The sequence below is a fragment of the Notolabrus celidotus genome, chromosome 20 (assembly GCF_009762535.1).
Source record: "Notolabrus celidotus isolate fNotCel1 chromosome 20, fNotCel1.pri, whole genome shotgun sequence".
Taxonomy (NCBI): domain Eukaryota; kingdom Metazoa; phylum Chordata; class Actinopteri; order Labriformes; family Labridae; genus Notolabrus; species Notolabrus celidotus.
In genome coordinates, this window is record NC_048291.1 from 11,366,579 (window position 1) to 11,393,690 (window position 27,112).

Genomic DNA, 27,112 nt, shown 5'->3' on the forward strand with positions numbered 1-27,112 from the left:
GAATACAAATATTCTTTATAATTTGTTTTAAATATAAACGGTCTCTGCATCGTTTAGGTTTTAATTAAGACCTGTCATAGAATCACGTTGTGTGGATAAAAGGCGAAAGATATAACTGAGTTTTTTATTTATCACTATTATTTATAACTTAATATGGTGGTAAAGGGGAGCAACGTCAATTCCAGGGTCCTTTTAAAAAAAACGGATCATACTGGATTGTATTTCAAAGGCTATGATAAGCATGTTTATGATGAAGTGGTCAAAAAGCATCCTTCGTGGATCTGGATGATCTGACAGCAGTGAAAACGAGAAGAACAAAGCAGACTTTAATTTCTCAGATTCATGTTTAATTTTTTCAGCAGCGTCTTATATATCTGAATATGTACACGTTTGAAAGTAACATAGAAAAAATATAGTATAACAGTGAGCTTGTGAGTAAGCATCTGGTTTGACATCAGCCTCCTAACGCGCGCACTCATCTTTTCCCCTTAAAGAAACCTTTGTCCGTGCTGCTCTCTCTCACAGTGACCGTCAGAAAGTTCATGGTCACGTCTGTCACGGTCACAGTGTCCAGGTTTGTTAAACTAGGGGTCCAGGATGATGCTGGGCTCGTGGCTGGATCGTGGCTGCTTGAGATGACCTCAGGCTGATCCCTGGGGGGACAGCACTCTCTCACCTGGTGTCTCCGCTGTTCTGTGGAGTATTTCAGCTTTTTGTGGGGATGGACAGACATGCCTGTCAAGCCACCAGTCCTGTGAAGTTTCTGTTCGCTTGTGCGCACATCTGGGGTGAACGCGCAGCCGTATGACAGTCCAGCGTGCCTCTGCTCGCTGCTGGATTTGGGTGTTATTGTGGTCTCCTCTTGAAACCTCCTGGTCAGCTGGTTGAGGCTGTGGTCTGACGTCTCCCCACGGTGATGATGGTGATCCAAGCGTCTGGACAGCTTGGAGAAACTGTGTGACCCCGGCTCCTCCAGCGGCCTGCTCTGTTTAACATCAGGCTCCTCTGATTCGCCTTCATCATAATGTAAATGCAGCTTCGGTTTGCGTCCTCTCTTTTTTGGGATCCGGACGGGTTCTTGGACCGTGAGGGAAGTTGGAGTCGGTCTGGGCCTTCTCTCCGGTTCCGGTAGCCGTATGAGGACGCTCTCTCCTCTGTTGATGGCACTCGGTGGGAAGATTGTGGGAACCACGGTTCGTAAACCCTCCCGGGCCCTCGGTGTTACGACGGGCTCCGGGATGGGATATGTGACCTGGATCACCCGGGGGGCCTCTGCTCTGAATTCATACGTCTTTTCTTTGGCTTTGGCTTTGGCCTGAGGACAGAACAAATACCGTTTATGAGATGAATTTTTTCACAGGTGGAAATTTAAAATATGAGATATGTTTTGTCATACTGAATGCTGAAGACCACATTTAAAAAATGGACCAGAAACCGTGGGAAATGAATAAGATGTAAATTAAAAAAATGCTTGAATTGTATACACTGTGAACAAGCTTATGTTATGAAACCCAAATGGAAAAATGGCAGCAATTCATGTACATGTCTGAGTCACATTTAAGCACACTTTCAAAATGACTGTGACAGTATATATGTCACATTGAGGGAATGATTTGTACCTCTTCAGAAAGGCGAGAAGAGTAAACGGAAACCAAAATGAAAATGCAAAAACCTTCACCCACCTTTAAGAGAAATGTCTCGGGTTTGGGTCCCCTCTTCTTGGGTCCGAACAGCTCCCTCTCCCGCTCCCTGGAGAACAAAATCATTTCTAGATTCATTACTAATCATTAAAAATGTTTTGGAGATCACGGGTACTGAAATCTACTAATCTATTTTTACAAGTACCAAATTTCCTCATTAGAATTGTGTTTTAATTAGAAATAAGTCAAATTAATTTAGAAATGTGTCCGGTTTAAACAGATGGCCTGTTTTTTAAAAGAAAATTGCATCAGTCTTTGCACTTCTTTGAACTGTGATATGCAAACTTTCGCTACGCTGACACTTGTTATAGCTTTCTTTGCGAAACAATACGATTAACAGACTCATTCCTGGACCGACTTTCTAATTATTGAGCACATTTTTGTTGCGCCAAGTGCGCGGTGCCGTCTCGTTTCTGTACAGAGGCCTACATCGGTGCTGTCAAACCATCACCTCTCTTCGAAGGCATCGAAGAGTCGTGCATCCAGAATGTTTTCCTCCGGCTCCCAGGTGCTGTACCTGCGTCATGACAGCACAGAGGAGAGGTTTTAGTGGCCGCACAGACAGCGGATCACAGGTCAGAACGTACATACGCGCACTCTTGACACTTTTATCAACTGCAATCTTGCTGCGTGCAGCTGCAATTACAGACTACGTAGCGGACATTGACGCATGGGGAAACCCAGCCATTGCTAAAGCTAGTGTAGACTTTAATACGTGCCCCCAGGCTGACGCTCAGGCATTAGCAGCTCTACGTTGTTGCAAATGAGAAAACAGAAGTCCAGTTAACAGCACAAGGGGCAGATTTGATTAAGAAAACATCCACAAGCAGAAAAACGACAGTGTAAGGTGGTGCAGTTGTGCGAGCGTCCAGGATGGAGCGCTGTCCTTCACAGCCCCGGATATTTTACTCACTTCTGAGACCAGCCCTTCCATTTCACGAGATATTCCCAGCGACCCTGCAAAACAGATCGGTAACACATTCAGGTTATCAAAGCGTTTTCCTGTCGGCGATGTACAAACAAATGGTTGCGTAATAGGTGTGGAAACACAGCCTGAGGGTGAAAAAGCAGCGAATACCCGTCTGATTCGCCGTTTAATGATGGACTCGGCTGCGAAGACGCTCTCGCCAACAGCCGAGAGCTCCATGATTCACCATGCACCCCGCTTATGTCTGTCTCTTTTATTATTTTTGGCTTCCCGTGTCCTCTTCGGGTTGTTTAATTCCCTACATCCCATAATACGCAATCTGAAGAAGAGACGTCATCACGTCTTTTTCTGTTGCCAGGCACCACAGTCGGTAGGACGGATCGCCGTGGTGCACATTGGCTCAGTTGTTGCTACGTGCTCCGGGTTTGTGAGCGGAGGAGGAGGAGTCCCCGCTGCTGCTCTGGCTGCTGTACAGGAATGTCTGGCACAGAGAGACAGGCAGAGTCAGAAGCTCCCGGAGCGGATCCACGGACCCCCTGAAGTCCCTGAAGGGACCACAGAGTCCAAACTAAAGGAAACAAAAAATCACCAGCATTAAAAAATATTTAAATCAGCCAATGAGGCTGGAGAATGACTGGTTTAATAAAGGCTTACATCATCACAAACGGCTACTTTCATAAAACATGTGTTAATATGATATGTTGATAGTAGTATTTAAGCTCATTATCATGAATATTTAAAAAAAAGAATTTAAAGTAAAATCACAAACAGACTCAACTTCATAAAATCTGAACAAACTGTGCCCATAACTGATCTGATGTGTGTCCTCTCCAGGGAAAACCCTTCGCACGGATGACCTGAATCTCCAACAGACTCTCTTTGATTTAATCAGTAAATCAGTTCATTATTGGTTGTTTCATTGTGTTGACAGACTCTGATAAAACAGTTGCACTAACAATTTCTGTTGCTTCATATCTAAAGTGCGGAATTTCCATTAAAAAAATTCCATGAGCTGCCATGGAGAGCGATTCAAAGTGGGACCGATATTTTTACACATAAACAATTTAAGTACGCGGAGCCAAGACACAATCTCCTGACGTCTGATAAAAATAAAGTTTATAATAGACTGGGTTAAATAAAGAAATATATGCTGTGATTCCTTTGATGAATCCACAAGGGGAAAAAAAACTGTTCCATGTTGCACTTTGAGAAAAGAAAAAGGAAGTCCGTTTGTTTGGAAAATATTTGACCAAGAGTTTTGTCAAGATTTGCATGTATCGAAGGACACAAAAATCAAAATGGTCAAAACGAACGCTGTGGAAAAATAAAACTCTTTCTTTAAGAACAATTCAGCAAGAGATTTAAATTGTTTAAGTCACGAGTTTTAATCTAGGAGATAAATTGCATTTTCGAGTCCTTTGTGAGGTATGATTTTTTTGGAAAGCATTAAGCTTTTTTGGTGGTCTGGAGTTCATCCAGCAGAGAAAACTTTGATGTGAAGTTTTGTATACATTTAAATTCTTAGTCAAAATCTACACATCTGTCCCATTATGTTAAACAATCCACACAGTGGTAAGCTCTTTATCTTTAAATAATTCGGTAGTCTAATGTGCGTGTATAGATTTTGAATATTCAGTTGAAATTGATTTAATCTTAATCTTAATTTATTGTTTCATTAATTCTGGAGTGGGATCAATTAAAAACTTCAAATACTGAAGCAATAGGTTATTGTTAATTTTAAATATGAATATTGTTGTTATTATTGTTGTTATTATAATTGTGTGATTTAATTATAACTCCAGCCTGAAGTTAATTTAACAAATAAAAATAAAGCTTTTAGGATTAAATCAAATATAGGTTTATATTCCTGCACTCAGTAGAAATGTAAGATTTTAATCTTAATCATATTATTGTAATTCCCTGGCCGTCAGGCCTTTCAGGAATGAATTAAACAGCTATTGGTGGTGACATTTAGCCGTAAATATTTGCCACACACATCAATCTAAAACACATAAATTTGCTGATAATTTTCTGGAGGCCTCGGGTACAATTTTCCCAATTCCTTAACTTACCATTTGAAATCTCAAATACAAATTAGATTAGACAGGAATCATTTGAGCCCAAAACTGTAACCAAGTGAAACATCAGTGTGTCTTCAACACACGCACTTTACACTTGCCAACCCTGAGGCCCTCATCATCCTCAACTTCTCTACCTGAGCGGAGCGGAAGGTCAGATCGATCCAACTTTGAAAAGAAATGATTTAGAATGCCTTTGACTAAACAGAAAACCAAAACGAGGGAAATATCTCATTCATATTTCCAGATTTCAACTCTTTATTTATTTATCTGCATGATCTATTTAAACTGGTCACAACCACACATGCACTCCGCGCACATCAAAGTGATTACTCATTAAAAAGTATTCATTTTTTCCAGTTTCAGCTTCCGTATTCTGTCACTAAAGGGTTTCTTTAAGCATGAGGAACTAAAATGTCCATGAACAAGTATGTAAAGCCATTGAGGCGTTTTAAATGATCATTCACAGCTTAAAGGTACATTGGGACAGAAACCCTCGAATTATTATTTTAAAAAATCCCAACGAATTATTCTAATTACTGAGAAATATATAATATTAACAGCGCATTTATACACAATTATCAAGATCTGCGCTTTCGTTATACTATCCGACCTATTAAAGTGGACTCAGTGTTCACATTAAATCCCACATGAGAGAGAAAAAAAGTAAGCTTTCATTTGATCAGTAGATTTTTATGAGATGATGTAGATGTTCGATCATGTTTGCGTAAAATGAAACGGCAGCATTGACAGGAGGCGGTCAGTCCTCCCGAGAGAGGCGCAGTAGCGTGTCTGAATCCTCGAGCCTGTGACAGATACAGACTTTCATTCGGATTGATCAACTGAGTTATTCTCTGCTGTGTGTTTGCTGAAAATCTCCCCGCAGTGGAGCAGACAAAGGCGGGCGCGCCGCGGACAAAAGATGCGTTGTGGCTGCAGTCGAAATATGAACCACCATTTTGATAGTCATAGACTGTAGACCGACATTTCCTGTCGGTGCAAGAATGGCTCTATAGCCTGCACGGTTAATGCTGAGGAGGCAGCAGCTTCACACAGACTAAGCTGCTGCGGTTGTGGTGGTGGTTCTCCATATTTGGAGCGAGACGATGAAAAGTGTGCAAGGAGCCGAAATGGCGTCAAGCGCACATGAATGAACAGAGCTGGCTCTGTGAGAACATTACTGCCTCTCTGGTTTCTGGGCAACTGCTGCAGCTCAGCTCGCTGCGCGCTGTCCTACTTACCGGGCGACATTTTCTGCTCAAGGTGGATCAGGCAGAAAAAAAAAACACCTCGAGCGTGAAACTGTGAAGCGGTGTGGTTCCTCAATACAGCCATGAAATACAAATCATCCTTTACACACAGCATCACCTCTTACCTCTTATAGAACTATATTTGTCTCTAGGTTAGATCTGTTTGTGTTAAACTGCTCTGTCTACAGAAAATGCTTCATAAAAGATCCTCTGATGGTATTTTTTATTATTTTGTGTATTCGGAAAGAAAACAATCATCAAATCAACGTCATTTAATTTCATTAAAAGGAGTGAATGTCATTTTTTATGAAGATCTTTTGTAGTTTCTTTTAATTAACAGGCCTCCTTGAACTCACTCACGCACACAGACACACGCAAGGACTCTAAATGAACCAAACGATCCTTCGAGGCTGCACATGTAACCGTCACTGCATGCTGCTGCTGCGTTGATAAAGGGGGAATGTGAAACATCACACTTGGTCTATAAATATGTTCACCACTCAACGATGTTTCGCTTTCCTACTGGTGCATGACTGACTGACTGACTGACTGACTGACTGACAGAGACACATAGTTGGTTCAAAGCCACGATGAAAAGGCCTATGAGAGATAGCCTCTTGCACAGAGAAATGCGAGCAGGGTGCCTGGGTGCGGTTTGAAATACCGCTATGAACCGATATCAACTCAGTTTCACATCTCAGAAAATGCGTCTTTGAGTGAGAGTTTTAAACAGTCCTATATGGATCTGATACGTATAGATATTTTTGTCATAGTATGCCCTTAAAACCCGTTGGTTACCAAACAACAAGAAACCCTAATTTTTAGTTGTTCTTAGTTGATCTTGTTAATTTCCCCACTTAACTGACAAGATCTTAGGAAGTGAGAGAGGAGAAAATGTCTCTTTCTCTTTGTGAAAATGATAAATGAGTCAAACAAGGGTTTAATTTTGATCAAACTCAGCCAAATTGCACGCAATATCTCGCGGGACCTAAAGCCTCCTGGTTTCAGATCTCCACAGCCACACGGTTCTGGCCTTCTAGATTTGAACATCATTTTCATGTGGATTTTACGCGCATGTGAGTCCGAGTCTCGGAGGCAGTTGCTTAGAGATATTACGCTCAACTGACAACAAATCTAAGAGGAAGGTTGTGCTGCAAAAATATCTGTAAAAGCTGAAGAACCCTGGTTATTTTCCGTAATCTGAGGAAACCAGCACCTTTCTGCAAAAGCAAAGACAGAGGTTTAGCTCCTTCTGTCGCTTCTCCTCCTAATGATGTCTCTGTGTCTGCATTCTTTGATTGGCCACTCGAATGAAAGACACACACACACTCACGCACACACATTCCTGGGCCTTGCTATCATTCTAAACATTCAAAGGTTTATCTCTATCACAGCTTGAGATTCCAGAACAACAGCAAAACAATTCCTGCCTGCATTTTAGGATGACGTGTTGGATCCTCCTGCAGTCTGAGAGGACTGAACAACGTGTCTCATAAAGGCCAATGTCCAGAACTCATTCACACAACCTCAATTTTCACAAATGTAAATCAAAAGCTCTGCTTGTGTGTTTGTGTCTGGATTTTACAGCATGATAATGTAGGAGAAGTGCTGAGTCATTGTGACACAGCCTCAATGTTGCTGAAATGTCTTGTTGCAGACATTTAAATGACATATCACTCACGCACTTCCCTGCCACAATGTGCTGGACACACATACACTCACATTCTCATGGTTTGCCAAATACTTACGCACCATGAACTCTAGCTTCTTGATAAAATCTAAAAATGACATAATCTACCCTTTCCCTCCTGCAGTCAAGTTGTGTGTTTACATTCCTGCTCGGGGTCAGAGCTGCAGTAGAAAAATAATGCATGTGTAAAGTTTTAATAATACAAGTGGCCGGTTCAGTTATGCAATACAGAGGGCCCTTTGTGCAGGAGCATTTGTGATTATGCAACACGATCTGTTTTTCTATTCATGTTTCACAACCATGTTAGTGTTTCATGTGTTTATTGTTCCATTATTTCCCTGTGTGAGCACAAAGGCCTCAGAACAACAATGATACATACATACTTCACTAGAGCACTGGAAAAACAATGAAACGTTTGCACGTGAAGTAAAGCGAAAGAGTATTGATCTCCTCAAACAGAATGTACACCAAATATGAAAAACAACATGTCAGAGGTCATTTCTGTTTCTTTATTGGTGTGAAACATACCATCCAATAAGCTGTACCAACAGCAGTAAGTAGATCAACTCATGGTAGAACAAACTTGATAACAATCTTTTCAACTTTAAACCAAGTGCAAGAAAAAACAAACAACACAAAAAGTTAGAGAACTAAAAAGCAAACATACAAAAAGAACAAGCTGTCCAATGGAATCACTTTCAGCTTCTGATGCAGCAAACATTGTTGATTTTGCACAATTTGAACATTAATAAATATGCACTCTTCATTTTAATCATTATAACATTTTAGCATTCGCTCTGGTTTTGCATTAATTGTGCATGGAAGGCAATTTAGGCTCAAATGTTACTTTACATCCAACAGCTCTGACATTTGAGTTTTCAGCAGCATAATCAAAACAGCTTGCACTGATTGGATTGCCAGTAACAGTGTACACAAAACCAGCCTCGCAACTCACATTTAATCTGCATAACTTACTCAATAATGACTCTAGTAGCTTCACCTAAAGCAAAAAAGCAGTATTGTGTTTTTTTGAATCATTATAATCAAAAACAAAATGAGATGAGTTGCTAATCTGCATGACACAAGGTGACTAGCATGTGTTTCTAAAGACAACAGTAAAGGAGGTCAACATTAGGGTTATCAATCAAACTAATTAAGTCAGGAATCAATAAGTAGCCCTAACATGAAGTCACAGGTTTGATAAATGACACCAGTTTCTTAATGGTAATGGATTTTTGCGGAAAAACGTGTCATATTTTATCCTGATAAATGTCTGCTGGAGGTGAAATGCGAAATATAACGACAGATCCGGCTGCAACTGCATGTTCACTGATGTTACGTGTCATCTCAATGGCAGGACAAACATGTGTGAAAGGAAAAGCCTGGGACATTTGTCAACTATTCAACGTTTTACACACTGTTTACTGTGCAGTAAGACACACCTGCTTCATAAATTTGCAAGTCATTGATAGGAATATTGTCTTCTGAAAACCACTTGCTAAACATGCAACAGATTATACCAACTCAGTCTGAGGATCTGTCTGTGTGGAGTGAAAATCAGTAAAATAAGACTTCAGAGGAGATACATGGAAACAAAACAAACATTTCAATCCTTTTAGATCACATCCACGGCTCATTTATCAAAATCGAATCATCTTTCAATTATGTTAAACGAAATATGACATGTGCTTTGGTAAGCTTGAGCCAACAAATTTCAATATCTTGACATCCACTCAACAATACATTTTTAACGGTTAGCAGCACAGGGCTAAGATTCATTAGTTAGCTAGCTAGCTAAGCATGGTTTGTCTGTGTCTTCAGCTTTCCCATTCAAATTCCTCCAAACATTTTCCATCTTGCCTCTCCTGTTTCACTCTGTGTCACAACATGGATGCTAGCTCTAAAAAATGCTGTTTCATCTCCACTTTTAAGTGAACAGCTGTTTCTCCACTAAATAATGGCACAAAGCAACAAATAACAATGTAATTTAAGTGCTTTTCAATTTGATCTTTGATCACCATATATGCAACAGCTTCCTCTCTCCTTCTATCAGGACCAAAATAAGTGATATTTTTTTATACAAAATATGTATAAACCTTCATACATCTCAGGTTATAAGTTTTGTACAGGTATGAAACGACATTTTTTTTTCTAAGTGGAATACATCCTCAAGAATGCATTCGCTTAAATCCTCGAGGGCACTTTCTTGGCTACGTCACAGAGGAGGAGTTACAGTATAAAACACTTTAAGAAACATATTGAATTTCAATGATAAATTATAAATTTCCACATATACAAAATTCTGATGTTTTTACATATGTACATATTAACAGGATCATCCAATTGGTCGCTGGGAGTCCAAATTTACTCAAGTTTCTCAGAAGGAAACATATTCCTTGAAGGTGACGGTGAGACTGTTTGTTGTGATGTCAGTTATTATGATGTTTCCCATAAAGGGAGAGGGTTTTTTAACAGGTGCTTCCTTAGCTTTCTCTGTGGTTTTTGTCATCTCTTCCATAACAGGGTGTGTGTTTTCCTCAACAGTTACAGGCTCTGGCTGTATTTCATGCTCCACCTGCTTCTTAGTCTTTGGGCAGCTAAGATCCATCGGCTCCTCTTGGCTGCCAGAGTCCAAAACCTCAAATGTACAAGTACTGCTGTGACGCGGGCCACTACAATGGAGGTCCATAGGTGAGTCCTGAGGTGGTGTGACCACAGTGCTGGGAGCACTGAAGCTTCTGGAAGTCAGGTAGGTTTTACAAACACTCCTGTCCTCAGTGGTATCCGATATCTTTCTCTTGCGGTCATTGGGAAAAGAAGGGATCCTGATCTGGTCCACAGCTGTTGGGGTGGGGATGTTTGTGTCAACAGCCCAGGATGTTTGGGGTGAGCTTGCAGTCAGCTGAAGTGGTAGATCTTCAGGTAAATCAGCCTGACCGCGAGCTACTTCTGTGTTGTATTCCTCAGCTGTGCTTGGGGAAGGTTTGGAGAAATGCCTGTCCTTTGGGGAACACTTTTTCGGATGCTCTGCAGCAGGGAGCGGGCTGCCATTACAGATCTCTTTGGGGATACCATTCTCCGGGTACTCCACCATTTTGGTCGTGTGTGCTGGATTGTTCTCCGCTGGTTTGGTGTTTTGGGGTTTCTCTTCACTCGATGATTCCCCGTGTTTACCCTTTGCTCCATGAACTTTGTTGTTGTCCATGTATTTGCTCATGACGATAACAATACGCCCATTCTTGTTTTTGTTCTTGATTATCTTCATTTTGCTGCTCACAGCACTGGGCAGGGTTGCATCTTTAGGATTGGGTTTGAGTGCATGTTCACTCTCAGCCTCTTTGACAGTTGGTTTCCTCCCCTCCACTTCCAACTCTTTGACTTTACTCAAGCAACCAGTGTCTTTGTCACGGACCCATTTCTGCTGCAAGGCCAGCGGTAAGTTCCAACCGGGATTTGCAGGTTTACTGGCCGGTTCCTGAACTTTGACCACCTCTTTGAGCCTGGAAGCCTGTGCGTCGTACATGTTCAGATCAGGCTCGTAGTGGTGGTGCTTCTTGCTGTTGAGCTGGTAGATGAACTTCTTTTTGCCGTTGTGAAGCTGATCAGGGGGGACCTCCTGGCTGCTTGGCTGGTACTGGTGGTGCTTCTTGCTGTTCAGCTGGTACTGTTGAGGCTGGCAGCGCTGGACCTGGATTGGATCAGACTTGAGGCTACCCTCTGAATGCTGAGATGATTCCTCAAAACCTGCTGGGATACTGGACCTTCTGGCAAACGAGGGAACCTTGAAGACAAAAGCAAGAAGACAAGGTAAAAATAAGTTGCCTGTTTTCATTCAAATCTTGAAATCATTCAGTTCATGAAAATCAGAAGCAGAAAAGGAAAGTTTGAGGATTCAAAGAGCAAACTAAATAGTTGGTGCTGTCTTAAATTAAAGAAGTACTCAAGCAGATTACTTTTGCAATTCCATTAATTAAAGGGTTCAGAGTAATAAAAGAACTGTCACAAATAAAAGAAACAGAGGTGGAAGTATCCTCGTGAGCAAAAAAGCTACAGCTAAACGATTCAAATACAATTTACACAACCTGACTCTGTCACAGTTAAACCAAACCATCCAATCAGTGCTCAGCTTATGATTCCCCTCCCCACCATGTTGTCCCCTCCCCCCTCCTCCTGTACAAGCTGACCCCTCAGGCCGTCAGCGGGGCACTGCAGCGGAACGCTCAAGACGCTTTGGCTGTGACCTCAGGTCAGAAAAGTGCCACCAGACATGTCACGCTTTATCCCTGATTGCCGGCCGCATGTGACTCTGGCAGAGTGGTATGCCTCTTAAGGAGTGACACTGCATAGCAATCAGCTCAGTCTCTCAAAATGCGTACTCACATTGGGCTCAGAATCTACCTAAGCTAAGATAGTTAAAGCATCTTGGAGAGCTACTTTCAGCTCTGTTTCTGTCTTTGACAAAGGGAATGATTGAGAGCATTCTCCTGACAGTGTGCACTTGGTTCAAGAAGTATTTCCTCTATCGTTTTGCTTATGAAGCTATTTAGCAGCATAGAGAAAGAATGAACATGCAGATTAAATAAGTGCACTCAAGCGATGCTTACGAAACCTCAGGCAACACACCCAGTGTCATGATGAAAGTGGGCAGAAATCCAGCTGTAGAGCCCCATCCTCTCTTTTCCTTTACCTCCACCCCTCTTAAAGACATCTAAATATATCCACCACCACAAAGACAACCTCTCACAAACACCTGACAGCCCTCTTCCCCTTTTGGCACCTTGCAGAGTGACAGACAGCTTGGCTCAGAAAGAGGTAAAAAGGATCTCTTTGAAGAGCAGCAGAGGATGAAGATGATAATTACCTGCAGCAAAAGATGTTTTGGTTTCGGCCCCCGTTTGCGATATCCCATCAGCTGCTCCTGCCTCTCCCTGCGAAAACAAAGGATAATGACGTTATTTCATGCCCCATGTTTACCTTCAATTTACAACATCTCATATAAAACACTCTGCTTTAACTTCAAACATTACAAATGTATTTAAATCATGATGGAAATGCCAGGTTTTGCAATTTGGAATATTCCTTTAAATTCTCCACCAATTCAAGGTCAAAAGTGGAATTCTGATTTGGAGGAATAATGAATGCCCACATGTGACCCGCTGCAAAGCATTATGGTCCTTATTTGCATAGCTCTCCGTGGTAATCGGCCCGTTCCATATTCTCATTATCCCGGAGAAATTCAATTAAGGCTACAGCAGGGAGGATCTCTCCTTGTCTTTCAAACATCCTCCCTCCTTCAGGATGCCCTTCCTCTTCTTACATTCACTCTCTAATTAGGGTCATGAGGTAGGGATGATGTGGGATAAAAACAACAATGGAGGGTCCTTCGGGGAAACAAAATGCTGTTTACAACCACCGTGCATTGTGCAATAGAATGCCTATAATCTGAGAATGCAGGGCGATACATTTTGGACTAATATGGAACATGTTTTGGAAAGGCTTTTATTGAAGGAGAAGTAGGAGAGAATGAAACATTTTACTGTACTTGTACTGAGTACAGAGCAAAGGCTTGGCTGTCAGTGAAATATCGCTCCCTGATTTAAACCTTGACTCATCATTGGCTCATAAATAACCAGCAATGGGTGAAGGCCGACTGCACACAGGATTCCCCCTGCATGTGTAAAACCAAGCCTATTGTTGGCCTCTTCAAACTATCAGAGCTGCCAGAAAATGGCCACAATAAACTGTACATTTTAATGCTTTAATGTGTGCGATTGCAAACAACATCCAACGGGGTGACCCCTATTCACAGCAGATTTGGCAATTACAGCCTCCCTTGTCGGATCCCCTCCCCCATCCTCTGGGAGCAGAGAGGAATCCACACACACAGTGCAGAGGCAGCACTCCATGACCATCAGCGGAGAACCAGGCACACACACACAAATTCACACACAGTAAGGCGGGCAGGCTGAGGGGGAATATGAGAGCGGTACACTGGAAACATTGGAGAGCTCTGCGTGTCAATTAGCCTTTCAGAAACAAGAATTCCTTTCCTCAGTCATCGTGTCTTTACCGAGTCTCATAAGCGGCCTGATGGCCTACTGAGAGTGTGTGTCTCACAGGCCTCATGGGTCCTGCAAGTGCATGTGCCACAGGGCTAGAATGACGGCAGCATTTGTATTCGTTAACATCTCAACCTCTGAGGCCGACATTTACATGCATGTGATTATTTTACAAGCCTCTATTAAGGGTCTAAACACAAGATTGAAGGCAGGTTTATGATGTAAGCACTAGGGGAGATATTCTGTTTCCAAAACATTGAATAACAACATACTGGCACATGACTACTGGCTAAAACTAGTTTTCTTGCTTCTTTTAGCCTGAAAAAGGAGAAGACAGCTCGTCCTGCTCTTATACTGTTGATGAGAATCCAATCAGGCAACAGCTCTGCCTTCCCACAAACCACAACAATCCGCTACATGAAAACCTGATAAGAGCACCTGTCCTGCTAAGGCTCTAAAGCAGTTTCACTGTTAAACAAATATGTGTAGTTTCATTCAAATGTGGAGCATTGCTTTTCTATTTGTACTGGTCCATCATGCGGCTTCTGGCCAAGAAAGGCAGCTACCTCAGCTCCCTTTTCAAAACTGGGTCAATCCATGACTTGACCCAAAATCACGTCATAAGATGAGAATTTGAAACAAATTTCGGTTTAAAACGCGTCCGTGCATATTTCCACATGTCCAGCCCTCCTTTGGCATGATTGGGGATCTCTCACTACCACATCCCCAGCCTGCTCCCCACAGCACAGTCCTGTGGGGGGAAGGGGGGAGGGATGGGGCTCAGTGGTAGAGTTACTGGAGCGCCCCTCCTCCCATGACCTTATATGGTCATGGCTCAATTGGAGGCTGCGCGCGGGCCTCGTCCGAAGTCCACATCTCCCTCACCTGTGTTGAAACGCGACGAGGAGACGCGGGTCAAGGATGTTTTCCTCTGGTTCCCATGTGTTGTATCTGCAGAGAGGAGCAAACAAATGTCTGTCAGGGAGATATCACGTGCACATTTAACTCATAGGCCTCTGTCCCTCACAAAAACATACACATATTTATACATCTTCTGTATGCACCGTGCACAGGTAAAGCATGCTTCCACTTCAATGTCAGATGATTTGGTTATGTAGATTGCTCTACTTCAGGGTGAATTTCGAGCACCATAAACACCACATGTAAGTCTCTATTTCGAGGAAGCCTCGCACTATAAATGTCAAATAAAAATTGGCAGTGTTTGCTCTCCAAACGGTCCTCCAGCACCAACACACAGTCGGCCATTTTAGCACCACTGTCTCGTAAATTCGCTGGCAGAGCAGAAATAATTAAAACGGGATTACATGGCTGTGCCTTCCCCCTTCCCTCGCATAAATTAGTGAAGGCATCCACGGATACACTGAAGCACATACCGACCGCGCTCTCACAGTTTACACACACACACACACACACACACACACACACACACACACACACAAACACACACCTACACGCACACTCTTCCATAAACACACACTATTCGCGCACACCCTCCATATTTCAATTCAAAGTATAACGACAAATGTTGCTTCGAATCTAGGCTATGATTTTTTTTTCATTGCAGGGTTACGCTATATGAAATAAAATGTTGACTTACTTCGGGGACCAGCCTCGCCACTTGACCAGGTACTCTATTTTGCCCTGTGATGGTGGGGAGGGAGAAAATGTTGGTGAGGAGCTTGTTACACGCAATATTTCAACGGTCGGGGCGGTTTGCAAGCATTTTACTCCTTCTCTGTTACCTTGCGGACGCGCTTCTTTTCGATGCCCTCCACCGCAAAGACGTGCTCTCCGGCGGCAGGCAGTTCCATTCTCGCCTGAATCCGATCGCAGGGGACGGGGAGTCGGTGAAATGTTGGCTGCGCACCCGTCAATGTGCCTTCCGCTCGATGCGTGCTGTGCGCGCTTGGTAGTTTTCCAGTTGTATCCAAATCCAATCCAACAGTATTCCCTCCACCTCTCCTCCTCGCCTGCTCTCACTCGCTCTCTCGCTCGCTCGCTCACTCTCTCTCTCTCTCTCTCTCTCTCTCTCTCTCTCTCTCTCTCTCTCTCTCTCTCTCTCTCTCTCTCTCTCTCTCTCTCTTTTGCACACTCCTCGCTCCTTGCTCTGAGCATCTAGAGTAGTATACAGTAGTGCGGCTCGGGCAGCTCTTTTCGTGCACTAGCTTCAGCACTGTGTATGACGTCAGGAGGGGAGGGGGAGGTGGAGACCTTGCACAGAGGTTGGTGTTTATCCCGTGCGTACTGGACTGCAGGAGGGATGTCTCTAAATTCAAATCCAGTCACTATTACTGTCACAGCACATATGCATAAAGTCCACTATACTATTTAGCTGCCTCCAGCATGGAAATTCCTCCCCAAATAGCTGATTTAAGGTGAACATTTCGAGTGGTTAAGTTTTATTGAAGTCCAAATTATGTATTGATGTTAGTTGAGATCAGACACAAAAATAGATGTCATTGTTACTTTCCAACTGAAATAAGATCAGACAAGCTGTTATGTGGGCATTTGACAGATACAAACTAGCTGAAGGATTTGAGGTTGTCTCTTTAGTGAAAACCTGTCTTTACATCAGAATAAACCGTTTTTAAAAGGAGATTTATGTAAAAAAAGCAATCTTCTATGGTTTGAAAGTGATTGCACTGTGGAACCAAACCTTGTTGATCACTCTAACTGAAGCTGACACACTCATAAAGAATAAGTTCCCCTTTTATTTCCGATCCCCCACAACGCAGCACAGCTTTGTAGGCTACATGTGTAGACCTCCACTCCGATATTCTATAACAGCGCCTTGCAAATATAGGTCACACACCCTCTCTGATCATCTAACCGGTGCCATGTCCTCTGGGCTCAACTGCCATTAATTCAACTCACAGCAGCAGAAGACTGCCGTGCAGCACACTGTCTACCTGTGGCAACTTTCTGATGGGAAACTGCAGTGCGCATAGCTTGATTCCCCCCAAAGTAACTCAGTCGGTTATTACGTGTAATGTTGGTTGTAGCTTGTCTGACTTGACAGTTTAAATCCATAAGCATAAACCACAACCCAAACGCATGTGTACTCGGTGCTGTAAATGTCAGCCACATCAAGTCAAAGGATTTATGGAGACTTGATTGGAAACATAAGAGAAAACGCGCAACGTGCATCAATTGCCTGTTTATGTGCGTAAATTGCGACTTTTACGCATGATTGTCGTCCAATGAGTGCGATTCGTTCGACATTGTCGTATTAATGGCTTTAAATGAGAATTAAACGAGCTCGAACCAATGCATTTCTTGCTCAAAAAATAATTCAGCAGCACAAGGGTTAAATGAAGCCTCTGAGTAGAGCGGCAGCAGCCAGCCTATTAAATACAGGCACGATATATCCCTGCCCTGCCATATAAGGTAATGGAGAAAAAGAGGCGAAATATCGCATTGAACACTCAATCATTCCCGAGTTTTTGTCTTGATACTGGTGCATGAAGTGGCACAGAGTATATTTATCGCAAATGCGCTCGATTTAAGCCTCTACATTTCGTTGTATCCCTGTTTTTTCCCTGTGCCCTTCAGCCGCGGCCAGGGAGCGCATACGCCCTGCTTCCCCAGCAACAGCATGAAAGGAGAAAGAGAGAGAGGGAGATCGAGAGAGCACCGAGAAAGAGGGAATTTAAGTTTGTGACTAACAAACAAGCTCTTGATTAAAATAGCGCAGCGATGGTGCCATTTCCTCAAACATTATGTCCTTGAATGCATCCTATTGAATCGAAATGCAGTATCGAAAAGCACAGAGATCTCAGGGCATTGTAGAGAAACCTCTGAGGAGTTGGGAGGTATTCTCTGTCAGCTCTGTTTACTCACCAGGTACCCAAAATACAAATTATGTGTCATTGAGTGTTTGCACAGGCGGGAATGACGCCAGATGTCTGCGTCAAGACAGAGATAATCATTTAGAAAATCCTCTGAGTCAACCTGAAGGCGGGAGCTGATCACAGCTCGATACATTTGGTCACACCTGTAAAAAAAAATCAATGTAGTGCATGGTAGTAGACTTTCATCAGCACTGCGCAGAACGACGAGGTTTTCATTATTAACATTTCTCAGGTTTACTTTAATTATAAGGGCTGAAGGGACAAGGAACCTTTCGTCCCCCCCGAAAAATCTCCATAGCTCTGAATTTTGCTGAAACGCTATGTGAAAGATCAAAATTACCCGAAGCATTGTGTGATTCATGAGATGTTATCATATCCTGACCAAATCATTTGACTTTATAAGTTAATATAAATATTAACGATGTGCTGCTGATTCCAGGTCCCCGCAGGAATGCACCCAGGTGAGTCCCTTTTGGACGTTCACCTGCGGCTTTTGCTCTTCATGCAAGTCACTGACTTGAAATCATCCGATTTTATTTTAGCTGATTGGTTTGGATACAGAGAGCTGAGAGCAAACACGACATAGAAATAAAAAGACACAAAAATCTAGTTCACACGTGTGTGAAGGTGCGCATAAAAACCGAGCCGCCCCGATTCTGTAATTTGATTAAGAAAAAGTTGTGAAAACGACGCATTTAACAGCACAGATAGGCTTCTCGTGCGTTCCTTCACACCTTTTTATGCAGTTATTCTTAATATGATGCACCTTGTAACTGTTCTTTTCAAAACTTTCCTTTAGTCAAACTCTCTCAGATGAAATTTTTAGACTTGTTTTTAAAGTCTCCATTTTGTAGAAACCCTCCGACATTTATTCTGTCCTTGCTGCGCCCCTCAAGGTCAAACAAGCTGTTGATCTAAACAGGAGGATAAAGTCAGGGTCAGCAAATCTGTTTTTTTTTTATCTCCAGCTTGAAGGCATTGAATTAATTTATTTCAACCACAAGGCTCTTCCAGTCGTTCACATATGAAAAAGAAAATATATTTCTTTGAGATTTTTATTGCAGAAAAAGATATGATTTTTTAAAAGCTTTTGAACTTATACTGATTTAGAGAGGCTGTCTGAGGGACATGGGCGATATTTCTGCACAGTCAAGCAGAGGAAACAAGATGGTTGTGAGTGCATGAAAGAATGTTTTTGGAATGAATTTATGTGCCTGCAAGTTTGGAGGTTCAGGGTCAGGTTAAGTCACGATCTCTGATCCCATCTCAGCAGGAAGCAAAGTCTTTAATGACCCTTTTTTGGACACAAATTGCAACACCTATTCCTTTCTTCAATCCCCTCTTTTTTGACTTTCACACACTGGCACAGAGTCAGAAATAGACACACACACTCTTCATGCACACAGCTGGCTCAGTGGAGAAGAGAGCTTCGAATTGGTGGCTCATTGGGGAAGCCAGGAGGCCCTCCCCTTGCCTTGGCAGCCGCCACCCACAGTGCCAGGAGTGCCAACTGAGAGAGTGGAGGGATGAGGAGAAAATGAGGAAGGGGAAGCTGGGAAATTGATGCATTAAGGGGGTAAGAAAAAGAAAAAGGTGCAGTTGAAGGAGGAGAGACAAACATCTGATTTATCCTTCTACAGTGATGAGGAAGAAAAGAGTTGATTGGTTTAAGGGACAGAGTGCAAAGACAGAGAGAGAGAGTTTCAAGGAGGGGGGTTTGCAAAAATGTTAAGAGCGCCCTACAGCCATTCTCACGGCGCTCAGCGGGCGGTCATTAAGCTCCACTATCAAACAGGCTGATGTAGCAAGGACATCCAGATGAAACCTGCACACAAACAGCACAAAGACAGGAGAGCCAGGGTTCACACTGCTGCTGAAAACACAAGACAGAAACATGCTGAGTTACTGAAATAGAAGCTCTTTAATTAGCTGCTGTAAATATGCAGCATGATTACAATATACAAGTCTATTCAGGCTAATTATGCTGTAACAAAAGCCACCCTTCTCCAGTGCCTGCATCCTTTCTGCTTCAGGTGCTAACACAGAAATCTCCCGTTTCCTTTGTCTGCCCCTGACATATGTTTAATTATGATAATTGTAACAAATGAAAGCTATTAGGAAGCCATTCATGAAGATTTTAATGCACTATGAAGATGGGGGGAGGAGGTGTGTGTGTGTGTGTGTGTGTGTGTGTGTGTGTGTGTGTGTGTGTGTGTGTGTGTGTGTGTGTGTGTGTGTGTGTGTGTGTGTGTGTGGAGTTGGCTGGGGGGGGGGGCAGCGGAAATTCCTCCTCCAGTGTCATTGTCATGGCCATTGTTGCAGCGAGGCGACAGGTCTACAGAGAGGGGTGCTCCTCTGCCAGGGTGGGCTACCCCCCTTCGATGCACCCTCCCCTCGTTCTCCCCTCTCTTCCCCTACCGCCTGCTTGCCTGCGAGGCTGCCGTCGTGTGGGGTTCACCCCCCTCACACCACCACCACCCTCACCACCACCACCACCTCCTCTTCCACCAGCATACTCTTCCCCCATTGATCCCCAACATACCCAGGAGCCTGAGCGGGAGGTGGAAGGAGGGGGTGCAGGGAGGTGGAGGGAGGGCTTACACAGAGCACCAGGCTTCCAGGGGAGGGGGGCAGGCAGGGGTGAGGGTCGAGGAAGGAGGTGGTGCAGTGGAATCCCGGCAGCTGAATGCCGACTTGTCGATACAGTATTGAGCTGCAGCACGACAAGAGAGGGGGATAGCATGCATGTCTGACTGCTAAAAGAAATCTGCACCCCCTCTGTGTTCTTGAATGCAGCACTGTGCTACTGTATGTTGAAATTATTCATCCACCGCACATCAATGATAGATGCTGCTCTCGTGCTCTGTGCAGGAAATCACAATAGTGAGCCTGTACTTGAAGCACAATAGTAAGCACACAATGGTACGCTTCAGAGAACAACGGCTGAATAATGCACTGAGTAATTGTGTGGATTTTGCTCCAGCAGAAAGCAGAAATGATTCCCTCTGTGCAGGATGCTGCGGTTATTTTTCTCATAGCAGACGCAGCTAAATGTGCCTGTGACCCAGTGTTCAGATTTAGCTCCCTCCACTCTAATGCCATGCTAATGATGAGTGACGCAGGCCCCTTATCCTGAGAGCCCTTTCCTTCTCACCCCCTCCTTTCCACTTCTTCCCCATCTCCCGGGAACAGCTTATTTGCCTGTTTTTAATTGCGTTTTAATTTACATGTAAGCCTGGAAGCACCATGATGAGGAGCTGTCTTTCTTTTCCTTTTTTAACCCTTCTCTTCCCCCAACTCCACCACAACCTCTGAAGCAATATTCTGTTTTTTGAAGGAGGAAGAAAATTGAGCAATAAGAACCTCAAGATTACAAATGAACACAACAGACTGTGGCCGGAAAAAGCAGGCGTATGGTTCCTCTTTATGGGGTCAACACTGGTTCAAAAACAATCAAGTGTCTGGGGCAGATAGGAACATGTTTGGGGGGGGCTTGTTGCAAGTGGATGATGTAGATGGAGCAGCCATCTTTCCATCAAAATGTAATAAGAGGAAGAATGGACAGTGAGCTTGCAGATAGACAAGTTTAATGTGCTCGTCTATCTATATGGAAATTCAACCACGCAGTCGTTCACCCTACCGTTTCTTGTTCTTCATTTTCCTTTATCATAATTCTCTTTTGGTTTTCATTGGCTGCATGGAGAGCAAAGAGAAGGAGCTCGAGAGGAGGAGCTGAAAGATAAAGAGAGCTTTTTGTACTTGAGGAAAGAGCACAACAGGGATTAAGATTTGAATTAAATTTAGAGAGATAATTGAGCTGCAAGGGAACCATTTTTCTGCAAAGAGAGGTGACAATAACTCAGAAACTGCTGTGCTCTGCAGTTTTTATAACACAAAATAAACAGAGACCCTTCAGCTCAATGTTATCTATAGTTCTCTCTAGCTATAAGGCTCTTCCTCTCTTCCTCTTCCTCTTCCTCTCTCTCTCTCTCTGTGCGCTCATATTTGCACAAAAACGTCCAACACGATAGAAAACTTTCCAGGCAATAAGCCATAATACCCACATGACTTTATAATCACCTCTCAGGCTGATAGCCTCTGGCAAACCTGTCAGGACTCACAGAGGCAGAGCTGGAAGTGTGTCGCTCATCACTCTGCCACATGCACAAGACTTCATACACTCAACACAGGAACTAGTTGTGTGTCGCAGGTACTGCAGCCTGCCACATCAGAGCATAGGGCCTCTTCCTGAACACAACAGCACAGACAGGCTTTTGTCTGCTGTGTGGCCTGTAATGACTCCCACTGCTGCTGTGTCAGTTATGCATTAGACAATATTCTTAAAGTTAAGGCAGAAATAGTTACAAACACAGATTTTTTTTTATCTTACATCTTAACCGTAGGTGCACCACTTACAAAATGATATTTTGATGTGCCAGAGAGTGCACACCATCTCAAGTGATTTCATGCCAAAGCAGATGTAAACAAAGAGAAACAGACTCTAGCTTGTCGTAGTGTGCTCAGTAGTGAGAAAAAACAAAACGCATAAGGCTTCATGAGTCTGGATGACAGAATACTTGGTCAGGTTCATTTTCTGTTCAGTGAGAGCTGAAGATAAAATTGTGCCTGCTGTTTTTTGCGAACAGTCGCATGCTAGCTAATGTTAGCCTCAGGGTTAGAATATGAAGGTTGGTTGCTTGGGAACACTGTCAACAGTTCTGTCTCCCTCTCACTGTCATTTGTAATCATGATCCAGCTCAGACAATGCTGACATAAACATCCAGACTTTACATTCAAAAAAGCAAACATGTTTGAAATCATTGGGACGGCTCCTTTGAGTCTCCTTTCAGTTCAAGAGGTCGAAATTGGAATCATGCAAACCTCAATTTCCAGATAATCTGGATTGAAAATAGAGATTTGTCATAATTAAAAATAACTATAAGGGGACTGGAATGACTATAAACTGTCTTAATCCTCGGTTCATGTCTGGCCAAAGTCGCTACTCATGACTGGATGACATGTTTGTATCTGACTTACAATTTTCAGCCAAAGTAAATAAAAGTTTGGATTTTCTGAGCTTTTATCGAAATATCATTTTCTACACTATAACCTCATACTTTTTTTCAAATAAGAGATTTTATTTGAAAATAAACGTTTTCATGTTTCCTCGATTGTCAACCCTGATACCATGCTAGGGGGTATCTCATTTATTTTTGGATCAGCAAATTCCAAATCTCAGAGCCTTAACCAAAACTTTTTTATTACGCACATATCTTAATGTCTCCTTTTGTCTAATTTTCTCACATCAATATGGTATATATCAGCCTGTGCACTGAAACTGAAAATAAAGGCTCTTATAAGATTCGTAATAGGGTTATTATTGAAAGAAATAGTGGATAGTTAGTATACATCAAATGTATTAATGGCAAAACTGTTAATTTAAAAACATGATATCCAATCTTTTTTTTGCTTTTACTGAAGGGTAAAGGACAGTGGAATGATAGGTGACAAGAGTGTAGGATGACATGGAGCAAAGACCCATAGGTTGGGATTAAACACAGGTTGTTCACTTCAAAGACTAAAGAGTTAAACCTTCACCCCTACTGATACCAATCCTAAGTTTAAAATTGAAGGTCAAATAAAATTCGATACGACACAATAAGATACGACACAATACGATACAATACAATACGATACGACACGATACGATATGATATGATAATACACAACAAAGACAAAAAGATACAATATGACTGGACCAAATACAGCATGCTAGGACACCACACAACACAATATGATATTGTATTTAAAAAATGCAATCAGGATATTTAGGAAAATGTATCATTGACTCAATTGCTGCATACATTTTGCTGCCTTCTCAGTAGTATTAATACATATAAAAACTGTAAAAACAAACAATTCACATGTAAACAAAGAAGCACATTCCAGTAAAAACTACAAACCAAATAGAAGAACAACAAAGAACACAACATTAAAAAAAGTGAGAAAGATGAGAACACCATGGCACAATTTGCCAACCCATATGGCTCTGTACTAATAGCATTTGGAAACTTCTGGCCCCCGTAACCTTAACAAATGTTAACCAATCCCTTTATTGTATTTTAGTGTGAAGAGGGTCCACACTACACTTATGTATCCAAATTCAGTTTAGCCAATGTGATTAAGACTCCACCTGACCTCAAGTAAAAAAGAAATTGAGGATTTACTTTCAGGATCAAGTCTTTATAACAAAAAGTATGTTTAGTGAGTGATATTTATTCATGCAGACTTATATTTGGAGCCTCCATGTTGGAGGAATCCCCCTCAACAACAACACCCAGGACCTGGGTCTTCAGAAAATCCTGATTCAGCGAAGCTTAAGATAATTCACCAGCTTCGTCTTTGTCAAACGTAAGACACACAGAGAAGATTGCCCTGCTTATACCGTGCATCCCATGTGTTCCAATTCGATATGGTTTCTCCGTGATATATCTCTCTCGCCCTCGTGTGATGGTTATTTAAAGGGAGCGCCATGGATTTTCTCCCCCATACTACATAATGGCAAATCAATAACTCAGGCTATACAGGGGAGAGCGGGCATTTCATAGAGCGGCCTAAAGGATGGGAGGCCAAATTAAAGTGAAGTTCTTTCAAAAAGGGACAGATGGATTTTTAAAGTGCATTAAAAATAAATGTTTAATCATTCCTGTAATTTATGTCGACAACACATAGCAAGATTTCCCTTCTAAAATCAAAGAAATTAATCCTCTGCTTCATTTTTAAATCAGTGTTTTCCCTGGTAGGCTGTCTTTGGTGTGAGTGCGGCTCAGTTACAGCTCTGGATGTGTATTTAGTGTGTGCTAACACACATGTGGAACATGAGGACGCCGATGTGCCTGCAGGGTCCCCGTGGTGTGCACACACACACACTTAAACACACTTATGCATGTTTTTCCCATGGCAAGACCTGTCAGCTAGCAGACGTCTGACATCATGCTCGGAGCAAGGAGTCGTTTCCACTGTCTGTGTAACACTGTGTGTGTGTGTGTGTGTGTGTGTGTGTGTGTGTGTGTGTGTGTGTGTGTGTGTGTGTGTGTGTGTGTGTGTGTGTGTGTGTGTGTGTGTGTGTGTGTGTGTGTGTGTGTGTGTGTGTGTGGGAGGACAGGAGGAAGACGGTTGTTATCATGACTTATGGATCGGACAGCAGTTTCCTACTGGGCAGAGGAGACAGGAATGGTTACACAGAGGAATGCTGTTTTTTTCCAGAGCGGAGAAAAGGATGAGAGGATGACAGGAGGAGAGAAAAACAAGGGAGTGAATCTCCTCCAACCACCAGTGAAGACAAAAACCACAGAGGGAGAGAAGAAGAGACAGATGTCACAAGACAAGACGCCCTGAGGTCCTCTGTGTTTACACTTTCCATGCCGTCAGTCAGAGCCTCCTCCATCGTCTTTATCTCTGACACAGCTGGCGATCCCTCAATGACTCACCCCTAAAGAGCTGGAAACCTGCTTTTGCTTAAGGAGGAGGAGTGGATTGTTTAGGATGGACAGCAAATCCTGCTTAATCATTCCCACTTATAGCCTTTAGGCATGAAAGGACGTGGATGCTGTGGGTGGGAAATTCTGGGGTAACACTTCACATCCAGATATGGTGACAGCTGAAGTAACACTTTGTGACTGTTCAGCTTTCCCCACGCTCCCGCTCTGACAAAGGGAAGGTTGTCCTCCGTGTATCCCAGCCTGCAGAGCCCTCGTCAGGGCGAAGCTCCCGCCAAACTCCTTAGGCAGAGGCCATTTTCAAAGAGCCTCTTTTGTGTTTGTGCAGCCTGAGAAGAGTGGATGACTAACTAGCTGTCAGAGTGATGCAGTTTTCTCAGTGTGAACGCTGTCAGATCAGACCCTCTTATTCATGTTTTCATTGATCTGTGTGACTGCAAACGGAGGAAACAAAGCGTTCGAGCAGATGGGTAACACGCTGAAAAATAAACTTCAGACTCTTCTTAGTGCAAACACAACAAAATACACATACATGCAAACTGCAAACACACACAAACACACCACAGTGGTCGACGAAGAGCAGAGGTGTTATTTTATGAACTGCTCTGTCTCACCTTTCACACTTTTGCAAAAGCTGCACATATGCATCACATGCATACACACACAAAGCCACACAAAAGTGAGTTAGGAGAGAGATCAGGGTTTCATTGGCTTTCCCGTGCACACCCACGCATACACAGATTTTGTGCAGATGCTGTACTGCCTGTGTTGAAGACAGAAGCAGGGATGTGTGATGTTAATCTAACACTCCACGACCTTGTAGCAGGGAAACCACTCACACCTTTTGGTCCAAGTCTGACTTGTGACACATATACAGGCTGGTGTGCTCACTCATTTAATCTGACAGAGCAGGAAGGAAGCATTTGAGAGCCGGTTGTGATGAAGTCAAATGTGTGCAAAAAATATGAATAAAGGCTTTTTTCTCTGGATACAGATGAAGATTTGGTGGCAGAAGACCACATTCATAACTCAGATAGAAGTAAAATTTAATTATAATTACTCATGAAACTTCTGCACTGACAGAAATGTAAATTTGCATGCTCTACCAGCTGTTTCTGTACAAATCTACTTAAACTTAACAGCATAATTTGGAGAAAAACTTCAATCATTCTGGTTTCAGTTAAATTGTGCTTATCATTGATGCTGCTCTAAATCTGCTTGGACATGGTCCCAACATTATTGAATACACTTTTATCTGTTTAACTGCAGGTTCCCTGTCTGTCCCAGGTGACACATTTACTAAACCGCACCTTTTTGAGTTTCTCTTCTTGACTGTTTTGTCTTCATTCTTCTGTTACATCTTCACTGTTGTGCTGCATCTATAATTTGTGATATGCACAAACAGGTATACCAATGAGTCAGAATTTCTCTAGCTTTGTTAACACATGAACTCCTTCTTGAAATCTGGAAACCTCGACATTTCCAAGACAAATTCAGGAAGCCAGACCCTTATATTTTTAAGGAAAGGGAGCTCAGGTTCAAGTTCAAGCAGGAAGACTGTACCATCTTCATTCATCATTCATTCATACCTTTCTGTGTCTCTTTATCTCCCCATCAATCCCCTTCTGCTTCTCTCATCACCTGCACAGCCCTTCATTCAACAACCAGGTTTTGCAACAGCCTCTATCAACTAATCATACTGCTGCTTCCAAAATTAAAGCCTGTCCCCTTCTCGGCTCCATCCGTTTGCTGTTTCAGAATGGATCATTGACACTCATCTCACCTCTTAACATCATCTTCTTAATATTGTAATATAAATCACTGTTCTCTAGTAAGTCTCTACTGATTAAGCATGCTCATCCCGGTTAGAGATTGTGTGTGTTGGATATACCGCCCACCTTTTCAGGCAGATATTTTACTTGGGAACTGGCAGGAAATCATGTATCATAAAGTATGAAAAGATTTGACCATTTGCATTTTCACATGCACCCCTCACATAATATGTCAAGACATTTTCAGAAGTGCAGTGCATGCGT

The 27,112-nt window shown here is 42.7% G+C and overlaps 2 protein-coding genes across 2 annotated transcripts; both read right to left on the minus strand.

Annotated features, from left to right (window-relative positions):
* Nucleotides 1-325: 325 nt before the first annotated feature.
* On the minus strand, nucleotides 326-3,060 carry cbx8a (chromobox homolog 8a (Pc class homolog, Drosophila)). Its single transcript, XM_034710993.1, has 5 exons — nucleotides 2,779-3,060; nucleotides 2,614-2,657; nucleotides 2,152-2,217; nucleotides 1,683-1,749; nucleotides 326-1,315 (listed from the first exon to the last, which is right to left on the minus strand). Exons 1-5 carry the CDS (start codon nucleotides 2,845-2,847, stop codon nucleotides 476-478), a joined length of 1,086 nt encoding a protein of 361 aa, XP_034566884.1. The 5' UTR covers nucleotides 2,848-3,060; the 3' UTR covers nucleotides 326-475.
* Nucleotides 3,061-7,949: 4,889 nt separating this feature from the next.
* cbx4 (chromobox homolog 4 (Pc class homolog, Drosophila)) lies at nucleotides 7,950-15,856 on the minus strand. The gene is made up of 5 exons (XM_034712322.1): nucleotides 15,469-15,856; nucleotides 15,324-15,367; nucleotides 14,591-14,656; nucleotides 12,508-12,574; nucleotides 7,950-11,427 (listed from the first exon to the last, which is right to left on the minus strand). Exons 1-5 carry the CDS (start codon nucleotides 15,535-15,537, stop codon nucleotides 10,024-10,026), a joined length of 1,650 nt encoding a protein of 549 aa, XP_034568213.1. The 5' UTR covers nucleotides 15,538-15,856; the 3' UTR covers nucleotides 7,950-10,023.
* Between the last annotated feature and the right edge of the window lie 11,256 nt (nucleotides 15,857-27,112).

Excerpts from the sequence above, each read along its gene's own strand:
- cbx8a (XM_034710993.1), bottom strand. The coding sequence starts at position 2,847 with ATGGAGCTCTCGGCTGTTGGCGAGAGCGTCTTCGCAGCCGAGTCCATC. Across the intron at positions 2,218-2,613 it reads TGGAAGGGCTGGTCTCAGAA|GTACAGCACCTGGGAGCCGG; the intron begins GTGAGTAAAATA and ends GTCATGACGCAG. Across the intron at positions 1,750-2,151 it reads TTCGATGCCTTCGAAGAGAG|GGAGCGGGAGAGGGAGCTGT; the intron begins GTGATGGTTTGA and ends TTTGTTCTCCAG.
- cbx4 (XM_034712322.1), bottom strand. The coding sequence starts at position 15,537 with ATGGAACTGCCTGCCGCCGGAGAGCACGTCTTTGCGGTGGAGGGCATC. Across the intron at positions 14,657-15,323 it reads TGGCGAGGCTGGTCCCCGAA|ATACAACACATGGGAACCAG; the intron begins GTAAGTCAACAT and ends TCCTCTCTGCAG. Across the intron at positions 11,428-12,507 it reads CAAAACATCTTTTGCTGCAG|GTTCCCTCGTTTGCCAGAAG; the intron begins GTAATTATCATC and ends TTTGTCTTCAAG.